Source organism: Oncorhynchus keta, chromosome 10 (genome assembly GCF_023373465.1).
Source record: "Oncorhynchus keta strain PuntledgeMale-10-30-2019 chromosome 10, Oket_V2, whole genome shotgun sequence".
Lineage (NCBI taxonomy): Eukaryota > Metazoa > Chordata > Actinopteri > Salmoniformes > Salmonidae > Oncorhynchus > Oncorhynchus keta.
In genome coordinates, this window is record NC_068430.1 from 44,719,146 (window position 1) to 44,730,401 (window position 11,256).

At 45.8% G+C, this 11,256-nt stretch overlaps 1 protein-coding gene across 20 annotated transcripts in view; it reads right to left on the bottom strand.

The window, feature by feature from the left end:
* The window catches only part of LOC118388822 (neurofascin), a 156,106-nt gene that overhangs the window by 40,823 nt on the left and 104,027 nt on the right, over positions 1-11,256 (bottom strand). For 17 of the 20 annotated variants that reach the window (XM_052527115.1, XM_052527114.1, XM_052527113.1 and 14 more), the window contains 8 exons: positions 7,357-7,527; positions 6,123-6,173; positions 3,104-3,215; positions 2,515-2,696; positions 2,242-2,379; positions 1,921-2,064; positions 1,554-1,665; positions 90-256 (listed from right to left, as the gene is read on the bottom strand). In XM_052527115.1, the coding sequence (XP_052383075.1) occupies positions 90-256; positions 1,554-1,665; positions 1,921-2,064; positions 2,242-2,379; positions 2,515-2,696; positions 3,104-3,215; positions 6,123-6,173; positions 7,357-7,527 (1,077 nt within the window). The remainder of the gene's footprint in view (positions 1-89; positions 257-1,553; positions 1,666-1,920; positions 2,065-2,241; positions 2,380-2,514; positions 2,697-3,103; positions 3,216-6,122; positions 6,174-7,356; positions 7,528-11,256) is intronic. The other 3 variants (XM_052527117.1, XM_052527116.1, XM_052527125.1) reach the window with 1 other exon arrangement.

The window sequence follows — 11,256 nt, forward strand, 5'->3', positions numbered from 1 at the left end:
CACTTAGAACTGTTTGGCGACAACACAGGGACTATTTGGCACCGAGGAAGAAGGATGGTGTGCTGTGATGTGATTGGTTGCTCTCTAACCTTTGACCTCCAGGCGGACCTGGTTCTCCTCCTTGCCCAGGATGTTGCTGGCCACGCAGGTGTAGGTCCCCTGGTCCTCAGCCCGTGCACGCTTGATCTCTAGGGTCCCGTTGATGTAGACCCGATAGTGACCACCGTCCAGACCACTTCCTTGACCATTCTTAAACCTTTATGGACACACACACAGAGGGGGAAAATACTCAGCGTAAGACACACTTTTTTCAAGTAACAGAAACGGAACATGGAACAAAAATGATCCATACTGTTCCATTATTTTAAAAGCACGGAAACCGGTTAGTAACGTTATTTTACGTTGCAGGCATTTCTTTTCTAGTTCCACAACAAAACGCAACAACACTCCTATGCATGCAAAGTCCTCACTCTGTCACTCAGAAACTTATTCCAGCGTCTGCCTGCAAGCTGAAAATCTCTGCCAGTGCGTGTGTGTGTTTAGGCTACCTGCCGCTCCCCCCTGAAAAGCATAAACTAATATACTGACGTTAGAAGTGTGAAAAGATAGGAAGAGAGATTATTTATTAGGTAGAGAAGAATGGATTCACTTGTTCAATGCTAGTTAAGAACATTATAGGCCTAGTTATCACGTTTAACATTGGATTTATTAACTACAAAAAGAAAATCAGTGTTTTTAATTCTGGTGCAGCTTCTATGAAGGCACTTTAAATGTCCTTTGAGCTTGCTAGCTCAAGCTTGTTAGCTAGCTAGTTCAAGCTCGTTAGCTAGTTACCTCAAACTTGTTAGCTAGCTAGTTCAAGCTCGTTAGCTAGTTACCTCAAACTTGTTAGCTAGCTAGCTAGCTCAAAGGAAATTCAAAGTTCCTTCCTAGATGCTGCTCCCAGGTATAATTCTGTGGACCTCGTTCAGATAATGCATGTCATAACAAGATGCCTAGCGCTTCAAGTCTGTTCCTCAACCCTCTCCGTCTCTTCCCGCCCGTAAAATTTCAGTCACATCTTGCGCATAGGCAACTCTACAAGTCAGTCATCTGCAGTCACAGCATAGTCTTACCTCTTTGTTGATTGATATCCATTGAATTGTGTCAATTTTCTGCTGTTCATCATCTACACAACTAGCTTGCCTGCTCTATCCGCACCGATTGATTAATTTAATGAGCTACAACTATTGATTTCACAGGTTAAAAGGGAACAGAAAGAAACAATATAAACCAGTACTTTTTGAACCAGTTCAAAAATAGTGGTTCCGTTCAGAACAAAACCATTTTTAAAAAATGTGGTTCCAACTCCTGACACGCGCATCCATACACGTACCCACACACGCAACTTTTAAACCTTTTGCACTCATATCTCCTCAGGAGGTAAGGTATCTATTCTATCTGGGTCTTTCTTTCCATACTCACTAGTATATGCATTTTTTTGTGTGGACCACTGGAAGAGTAGCTGTTGCACTACAGCTAATGGAGATCCTAATAAACTAAACTAAACTCACCAGCGTAGCTCAGGAAGTGGCGAGCCAAAATAGGGACAGTCCAGGAAGGTTCTGTTGTTCTCTATCACCTTTATCAGCTGGTTCTTCGGACCCAGCATTCTGGGGGCCATGTCTACAGAGAGAGAGGAAGAGAGAGACAGAGAGAGAGAGAGAGAGAGAGAGAGAGGGAGGGAGGAAGAGAGGGAGAGAGAGAAAGAGAGAGGAAGAGAGGGAGAGAGAGAAAGAGAGAGGAAGAGAGGGAGAGAAAGAGAGAGGGAGAGGAAGAGAGAGAGAGAGAGAGAGACATAATACATTTACATATTTAGTCCCATTTAATTATAGCTTCATTACTCATCATCATAACCATCATCACCACTCTCTTTCTTACCCAGAATGCTAATGAATGCGTTGGCCAGCAAGTAACCATGGTCATTGGATGCATTACACTGGTACACAGCGCTGCTGCCGATCTGAACGGAGCGGAACATGATGGTGTCACCTGCCACCGTTCTGCTAGGGTTGGGCAAGGAGCCTGGAAGAGGGGGAGAAAGGACGAGAGAGAGAGAAAAGAGAGACAGAGAAAGAGAGAGAATGTAAAATGTAAAATGTAAAAACAGGATGGATGTGGAAGCAGCTGGTTTGAGTTGGCTTATTTTGATAGTATTTCCATGGCTGATGAATGATGTTGAATGGGTTGTGAAGGACTCACTATTGCTGTCGATCGGCCCTCCGTTGACCAGCCACTGGATGTGAGGTTTGGGGTTTCCATTGGCCCGACACACCAGACGACCGTTCTCATCCGGCGCTAGCACCAGATTGGACGGCTGGTCCAGCCAATAGGGAGCCGCTGATGGGTACAAGAGACGCCATCGGTCAGATGGTCAACCAAACAGATCGACACGCACGTACGCAAAACACATGCAACACCCACCCGGACGCTCACATGCATGGCAACACACACACACACCCCTCCCCTCCTTACCTTTAACCTGGACGTAGATGGAGTGTCGGATGCTTCCTATCTGATTGTTGGCCATACACATGTACTCCCCTGCGTCCTCCTCTGACACACTGTCAATGCGCAGAGTCTTATTGAAGTTGTCTAGTTTCACCTTCTGGTTCAGGTCTCCCCCCTTCTTAAACCACTTTATACTGGGAGTTGGACTGAGAGAGGGAGGGAGGGAAGGGAAAGAGTGGGTGAGATGGGAGAGGGAATAGGGGGTGAGATGAGGTGTTCTTTTTCCTGATAAAAGATAGATTGTGTGTGTGTGTGTGTGTGTGTGTGTGTGTGTGTGTGTGTGTGTGTGTGTGTGTGTGTGTGTGTGTGTGTGTGTGTGTGTGTGTGTGTGTGTGTGTGTGTGTGTGTGTGTGTGTGTGTGTGTGTGTGTGTGTGTGTGTGTGTGCGTGTGTCTGTGTGTGTGTGTGTGTGTGTGTGTTTGTACGTGTTTGTGTGTGTGTGTGTGTGTGTGTGTGTGTGTGTGTGTGTGTGTGTGTGTGTGTGTGTGTGTGTGTGTGTGTGTGTGTATTTGTACGTGTGTGTACGTGTGTGTGTGCCTGTTTCCGCCACTCACACTCCGGAAGCGATACACTCCAGCTTTAGCTTTTCTCCTCTCATCACCATCCTCGAGCTGTCAGTCCCCGTGGGGGAGAGGAAGTTAGGGGTGGTCTCTGCTACCTTACGACCTGGGGACAGGAGAGGAAGGGGTTAACACACCCACACAATACATTCACCTTCATCTCAATTCTAATCAAACACAATGATTGGAGTTTATGTTTAATCCATGAGTCACTTCCGACACAGTAGGTGTACCAGCTCCTTATAAAGATATGAGACAGAGCACAAACTAATCGGTTTATTATTTTCATGCTTCCATGCCCAGCGTCTCCGCCAAGCAAACGGATGAAACGGTTAATCTACATCCGTAGAATGTTCTCATCGTTATCTTTCAGTTGCCCCCCCTTAGCTTTGGCTTGTTTTCCGGTTTGTTCCGTAGCCATATCACCCTGTTAGTTGTTCCTTTGTCTCTCACCCCCCCCCTGGCGGGCAGCCATTTAAACCAGAGAAGAAGGAAACAACAACAGCATTGATCTCCCACTTTCAGTCCGCCAGAGAATCACAATTACGTGAACCGAGACCAGAGACTCTAAATAAAAAAAGACTGACATCAAAACCAGTCCTGATGAATCACAGAGAAAACATATTGCTTCTTATTCCCTTTCCTTCTCTGCTTAGAAGGAAATCCTTTGATATAGTTAAAAGAGCATATATCGGGCCACTGAGTTCACATATTTCAGTGGTGTGCTTCATGTAACAACCCCAGTACATGGCTTAAGCATTTAGCCGATGTTAAATCCCTTCAACGTTTGGATCCCTTCCAGAACCTTCTGAGCTCTGAGTCAGGTTCAGAGTTCGGTCATTAAGGGATTTATACTCTTAAAGACAATGTAGCAGAAATGTTGAGTGAGGCATGTTGTGTTTACACATAGATCAGTAGGAATAGTACCACACTTGTGGCTGTGAGCTGTTTAACTGCTTGTTGCGTTGCACTTGACCAAAACCCACCTCAGATCCATTTCAATTCATTATAGATTTACTATATTATACTTACCCAACAACTCAAAAATCATACGCATATAAATACAGCATTTCCTCAAACAGTAAACACATTAAAACATCTATGCCCAAAGTCAGTGTTACCAAACACTAAATGCATTAGGTTGGGTAAGTTAGAAGGTTAGCCGCCAGTCAACAGAATTAGCTTAAGAGTAACAGAGCTATAATGAACCAGGCACACGTTAGCTTCTTTCGTGATGCAGATCTGATCTGTATGGGATTAAAGCATGTGTTAGCAGTTAGCATCTCCAGAGCACTGAAAACAGAGATGTGCTATTGTTAGTGACACTTGGAGAGGAGAGAGGGTCTCTGGGATTAGTGCAGACAACTGGCAGAGGACATATGTACGCCATCACCGCGACAAGTGACATTATAGCCGTGGCAATGCGCAGCCATGGCAACGTGTAGCCAATGGCACCGCTTGAGCGGGATCCTCCCATGGTGCACTGCAACCCCTGAGGAAAACTAGACCTAGCCCCCAGGGATAAGCTTACTACAACTGTGTGTGTGTGTGTGTGTGTGTGTGTGTGTGTGTGTGTGTGTGTGTGTGTGTGTGTGTGTGTGTGTGTGTGTGTGTGTGTGTGTGTGTGTGTGTGTGTGTGTGTGTGTGTGTGTGCGTGCGTGTGTGTGTAAGAGAGACAGGTGGTACAGCTCCAACCCACTCCCATCCTCTCTCTGTGTGTGTGTGACCACGCATACGTGCACATTTGCATTTGCAAGCTTATAACTATTAATGAACATATCATGAATACAGATGCTATTTCTTGCATGCATGGTTTAGGATAATCCCTCTCTTATACCTCTGCCACACGTCCCAAAGAGGGTCACGGTGTCTGTCCCCAATTTTGTTCCTATGAGAGTCGCCTCACAATGGTACACATGCCACCCCTCCCAGGCCTACTCCCTAGAGCCAGAGTAGTTAGAACATATGCCACTGGTTCCCCCTCTGGCTATATAGGCTGGCTGTGGATTGGGTTTGGGTTAAGGGCTTTATGATAAGCAGTCGGAGTAGGAGCAGTAGGAGGTATTTTCATTTATTCTTATTTGACCTTTATTTAACTAGGCAAGTCAGTTAATTTTAAGAACAAATTATTATTTTCAACAACGGCCTAGGAACAGAGAGACCAAGGGGATGTCAGAGAACAGAGAGACCAAGAGGATGTCAGAAAACAGAGAGACCAAGAGGATGTCAGAGAACAAAGAGACGTCTTTCGAGGAGACCTTTTCTAATCCCTTTTTTTTGCAGTGCTAGCCTCTAGAGTACCACAGGGAGATTCTCCAAAGCTCTACTGTCACCACTGACTTAGTTTGGAGGGGCTCTAAAGCCAGGCTTGACATTGGTTGAGTTAAGGGACAAACTGGCCTTTTGTCTGTACAGCAGCTGAGTTACCGCATATGCAATGAGTCAGCTGAAGGGAGAATTAGAGGTTATGCTAGGATAAAGGACCTTATGGGCAAATCAACACGGTTGTATTCTGGCAGTGAGAGGTCTTGGTCAGGGTGAGTGTCATTGAAAACAGCAGGGTGGGTAAATAAAACACCCCACGCTTGAATTAAATTGAGTTTAGTAAGGCTGAGCTGGCTGGTTATGAGGCCAGGGTTGAGGTTAAAGTCTCTGCTATAAAAAGCAATATCAGTCTGTGAAAAAGGTTGCTAACAGCATCCATTGAGGCTAGGCTGTGTTGTTAGCTGTGTTAGCTAGCTATGTTGGTCGCATATGCATTTGAGCTGACTGATTAGCAGGCTACATGGCTAGCTGTGTTAGCTAGCTGTGATGTTAAGACATCCATTGAGCTGAAGGATTAATAGGCTAGGCTATACGGTGCTAGCTTTGTTGATAACTGAGTCATTCAACTGACTGGTTAGCATGTGCAGGCTAGACTACAGTGGTAGAACGGTGTTATGAGAGTGACACGGTACTGCTGGGGGTGAAGAATGGGAGGAAAAGGAAGAGAGCGTGTCTGGACTAGACTCACCACCGTACGGGTCAGTGGAGTTGACAGAGGAAGTGTCATTATACGGCTCCTCTGAAAACACACACACACACACACAGCAGTCAGCGTGCGGAACACGCAAACACACACGTAAACACACACACACACACACACACACACACACACACACACACACACACACACACACACACACACACACACACACACACACACACAATTATGCACACACACGCATGCCAACACTCACAACTACATAGCCTTTCCAGCTCTAAGAAAATCGTAGAAACTGAAGAGCTGCTTTCGTCCCTGCTTCAGAAAAAGGGAGATATCAACTTTAATGTCAACTGTAAAGAAAGCAGCTTCCAGGACATGTAGACGACAATCACTGCTGGAGGAGAACACAGGCACAACAGCTCACACTGAGGAACAAAGGAGAATGTCCTGATGAAATATTGTACATGTCATGGCACCAGGCCACCTGTAGATGGAGGCATCTTATTTCTCATATACACTGAAAGTACAAAACATTGGGAACACCTTCCTAATATTGAATTGCACCCCCTTTTGCCCACAGAACAAGTCTTAATTCGTCGGGGAATGGACTCAACAAGGTGTAGAAAGCTTTCCACAGGGATGCTGGCCCATGTTGATTCCAATGCTTCCCACAGTTGTGTCATTGCGGCTGGATGTCCTTTGTGTGGTGGACCATTCTTGATACACATGAGAAACTGTTGAGTGTGAAAAGCTACCATCAAAGGCCCTTAAATCTTTTGTCTTGCCCATTCACCCTGCGAATGGCACACATACACAATCCATGTCTCAATTGTCTAAAGGCTTAAAAATCCTTCTTTAATCTGTCTCCTCCCCTTCATCTACACTGATTGAAGTGGATTTAACAAGTGACATCAATAAGGGATCATAGCTTTCACCTGGTCAATCTACTCTCGACACTAAGTGTATAATATGAGGCACACTGGTTGACCAGGTAGTAAATGATCCCATCTGAACAGAGCAATAGTCCATGGCTACATTCAAAGCCTGTGTGTGTGTGTGTGTGTGTGTGTGTGTGTGTGTGTGTGTGTGTGTGTGTGTGTGTGTGTGTGTGTGTGTGTGTGTGTGTGTGTGTGTGTGTGTGTGTGTGTGTGTGTGGGTGTGTGGGTGCGTGGGCTCATGTCTGTCTGCGTGCACGCACCTATGTGTGTGTGTGTGTGTGTGTGTGTGTGTGTGTGTGTGTGTGTGTGTGTAGCCTACTTACTGGTCTGCACTTTGAGTGTGAAGGGGTTCTTCTGCTGGATAGTGTGGGTGAAGAGGAATCGGGCGTTGCAGCTGTAGTCTGTGTGGGAGTCTTTAGCCAGCACATTAGAGAAATACAGGTCTCCATTCAGACCCATGGACACACGCTTGTCCTGGGTTATAGGCATCATGGCTGTGAAGGGAGGGATGGAGGGAGGGAGGGAGGGATGGAGGGAGGGAGGGATGGATGGAGGGAGGGAGGGAGGGAGGGAGGGAGGGAGGGAGGGAGGGAGGGAGGGAGGGAGGGAGGGAGGGAGGGAGGGAGGGAGGGAGGGAGGGAGGGGAGGGAGGGGAGACATACTAAGTCATTTAGACTTCATGCTTCATAATCAACCATAACATGATCTTATTTCAGAGGCATCCACTGGACTGGCCAAAATGAGTAGCCTGTATCTCATGTGAAATTGAAAAAAGAAACCAAATAGACTTTACCCTCTAACTGTAACCTAGTCTCATTGGCTTGACCTTCTAACTAGTCTGGCCCCGGCTGAGTGTACAGTCGTGGCCACATTTGTTTGAGAATGACACAAATATAAATTTTCACAAAGTTTGCTGCCTCAGTGTCTTTAGATATTTTAGTCAGATGTTTCTATGGAATACTGAAGTATTATTACAAACATTTCAGAGGTGTCAAAGGCTTTTATTGACAATTACATGAAGTTGATGCAGAGTCAATTTTTGCAGTGTTGACCCTTCTTTTCAACACCTCTGAAATCCGCCCTGGCATGCTGTCAATTAACTTCTGGGCCACATCCTGACTGATGCCAGCCCATTCTTGCATAATAAATGCTTGGAGTTTGTCAGAATTTGTGGGTTCTGTTTGTCCACCCACCTCTTGAGGATTGACCACAAGTTCTCAGTGGGATTAAGGTCTGGGGAGTTTCCTGGCAATGGACACAAAATATCGTTGTTGTTCCCCGAGCCACTTAGTTATCACTTTTGCCTTATGGCAAGGTGCTCCATCATGCTGGAAAAGGCATCGTTCGTCACCAACTGTTCCTGGATGGTTGGGAGAAGTTGCTCTCGGAGGATGTGTTGGTACCATTCTTTATTCATGGCAGTGTTCTTAGGCAAAATTGTGAGTGAGCCCACTCCCTTGGCTGAGAAGCAACCCCACACATGAATGGTCTCAGGATGCTTTACTGTTGGCATGAAACAGGACTGATGGTAGCGCTCACCTTGTCTTCTCCGGACAAGCTTTTTTTCCGGATGTCCCAAACAATCGGAAAGGGGATTCATCAGAGAACATGACTTTACTCCAGTCCTCAGCAGTCCAATCCCTGAACCTTTTGCAGAATATCAGTCTATCCCTGATGTCTTTCCTGGAGAGTAGTGGCTTCTTTGCTGCCCTTCTTGACATCAGGCCATCCTCCAAAAGTCTTTGCCTCACTGTGCGTGCAGATGCACTCACACCTGCCTGCTGCCATTCCTGAACAAGCTCTGTACTGGTGATGCCCCGATCCCGCAGCTGAATCAACATTAGGAGATGGTCCTGGTGCTTGCTGGACTTTCTTGGGAGCCCTGAAGCCTTCTTCAAAACAGTTGAACCGCTCTCCTTGAAGTTCTTGATGATCCGATAAATGGTTGATTTAGGTGCAATCTTACCGGCAGCAATATCCTTGCCTGCGAAGCCCTTTTTGTGCAAAGCAATGAAGACGGCACGTGTTTCCTTGCAGGTAACCTTCATTGACAGAGGAAGAACAATGATTCTAAGCACCACCCTCCTTTTGAAGCTTCCAGTCTGTTATTCTAACTCAATCAGCATGACAGAGTGATCTCCAGTCTTGTCCTCGTCAACACTCACACCTGTGTTAACGAGAGAATCACTGACATGATGTCAGTTGGTCCTTTTGTGGCAGGGCTGAAATGCAGTGGAAATGTTTTTGGGGGATTCAGTTCATTTGCATGGCAAAGAGGGACTTTGCAATTAATTGCAAATCATCTGATCCCTCTTCATAACATTCTGGAGTATATGCAAATTGCCATCATACAAACTGAGGCAGCAGACTTTGTGAAAATGTATATTTGTGTAATTCTCAAAACTTTTGGTCACGACTGTATGTAACATGTAACAGAGTACCATGCCTGTCCCCTCTAGCAATGTCTGGACACAGTGGCAGCCAGTGGTGCCAGCCATAGACAATATATCCTATCTAGGGTTCTATATCTATGGTGCCAGCTAGGTCAGCTCTAGTTTAGTGTGTGGGGCCCTGTGTTAATGTTAACTCCTAACACAACAAGAAGCTCCCGACAGATGATCACATACTCGGTAACTATAAAGAGCGAAACGGGCCAATCTGGTTGTCATGATGATACCCGAGGTCCAATCATAACCCAGCCAGTGGTATCATGAAGTGGTGGTGTGCAATTGCGAATGGACAATGTGCTATAATAATATGATCACTGTATTTTCTAATCTTCTGTAAGTATTCTGTTCATAGTGGCCCCATGGCTAATGCTCAGCATGTCTAATAAAGATTAAAGCTGCTTCCCAAATGGCATGCTTTTCCCCACATAGTGGCACTACTTTCGATCAGAGCCCTACGTGCCCTGGTCAAAAGTAGTGCATTATATGGGCATTAGGGTGCCATTTGGGACACAACCTTACTGAACTGAACTGAATGGCTGAGGAGAATATAGTGGACACCATTAGCTGTGAAGGACCTCTTGAGTCTGGGCTCTTAAAATGGCTTCTGTCGTCTCTTGGGTTCTGCTCTCTCAGCTCTTTCACCCAGTCAAGTCAGAGATTCACATGCATGCACAGACACACACAGACATATTTTCAGTTGGTCAGCAGTAACACACACTGCTATAGAAGAGGACAGAGAGAGAGAGAGAGAGCGAGAGAGAGAGAGAGAGGACAGATTGAGAGTGAAATGTGTTAAAGGCCTCTAGACAGGAACAAGAGTGAGTGAGAGAATAAAAGAGCAAGTGGCCAAACAGAAGAGCTGAAAGGTCAAACGACTGGCATAGAGAGAGACACTGTCAGAGAAAGACTATTTTAATTATGATAATATTGTAAATCTCCAAACATTGTTACGTCATGCCAATAAAGCACATTTAATTGAATTGAGAGAGTGAGACCTGTTGCCACAAGAAAAGGGCAACCGGTGAATAACAAACACCATTTTGTACTTTAACTATTTGCACTTAATATCACATTCATAACGTCTTTATTATTTTTTTATGTTTGTGAGTGCAATGTTTACTGTTCATATTTATTGTTTATTTCACTTTTGTTTATTATCTAGTTCACTTGCTATGGCAATGTTAACATATTGTTCCTATGCCAATAAAGAGAGAGGAGAGAGAGAGTCAGATAGAGGGGGACAGAGTCAGAGTCAGATAGAGGGGGAGAGAGAGGGGGAGTCAGATAGAGGTGGAGAGAGGGGGAGGCAGAGTCAGATAGAAGGGGAGAGAGTCAGAGTCAGATAGAGGGAGAGAGAGGGGGAGAGTCAGAGTCAGATATGATAGAGGGGGAGAGAGAGGGGGAGTCAAAGTTAGATAGAAGGGGAGAGAGTCAGAGTCAGATAGAGGGGGAGAGGGGGGGAGTCAGAGTCAGATAGAAGAGGAGAGAGTCAGAGTCAGATAGAGGGGGGGAGTCAGAGTCAGATAGGATAGAGGGGGAGAGAGAGGGGGAGTCAAAGTTAGATAGAAGGGGAGAGAGTCAGAGTCAGATAGAGGGGGAGAGGGGGGGAGTCAGAGTCAGATAGAAGAGGAGAGAGTCAGAGTCAGATAGAGGGAGAGAGAGGGGGAGGAGTCAGAGTCAGATAGAGGGGGAGAGGGGGAGTCAGAGTCAGATAGAAGAGGAGAGAGTCAGAGTCAGATAGAGGGAGAGAGAGGGGGGAGGAGTCAGAGTCAG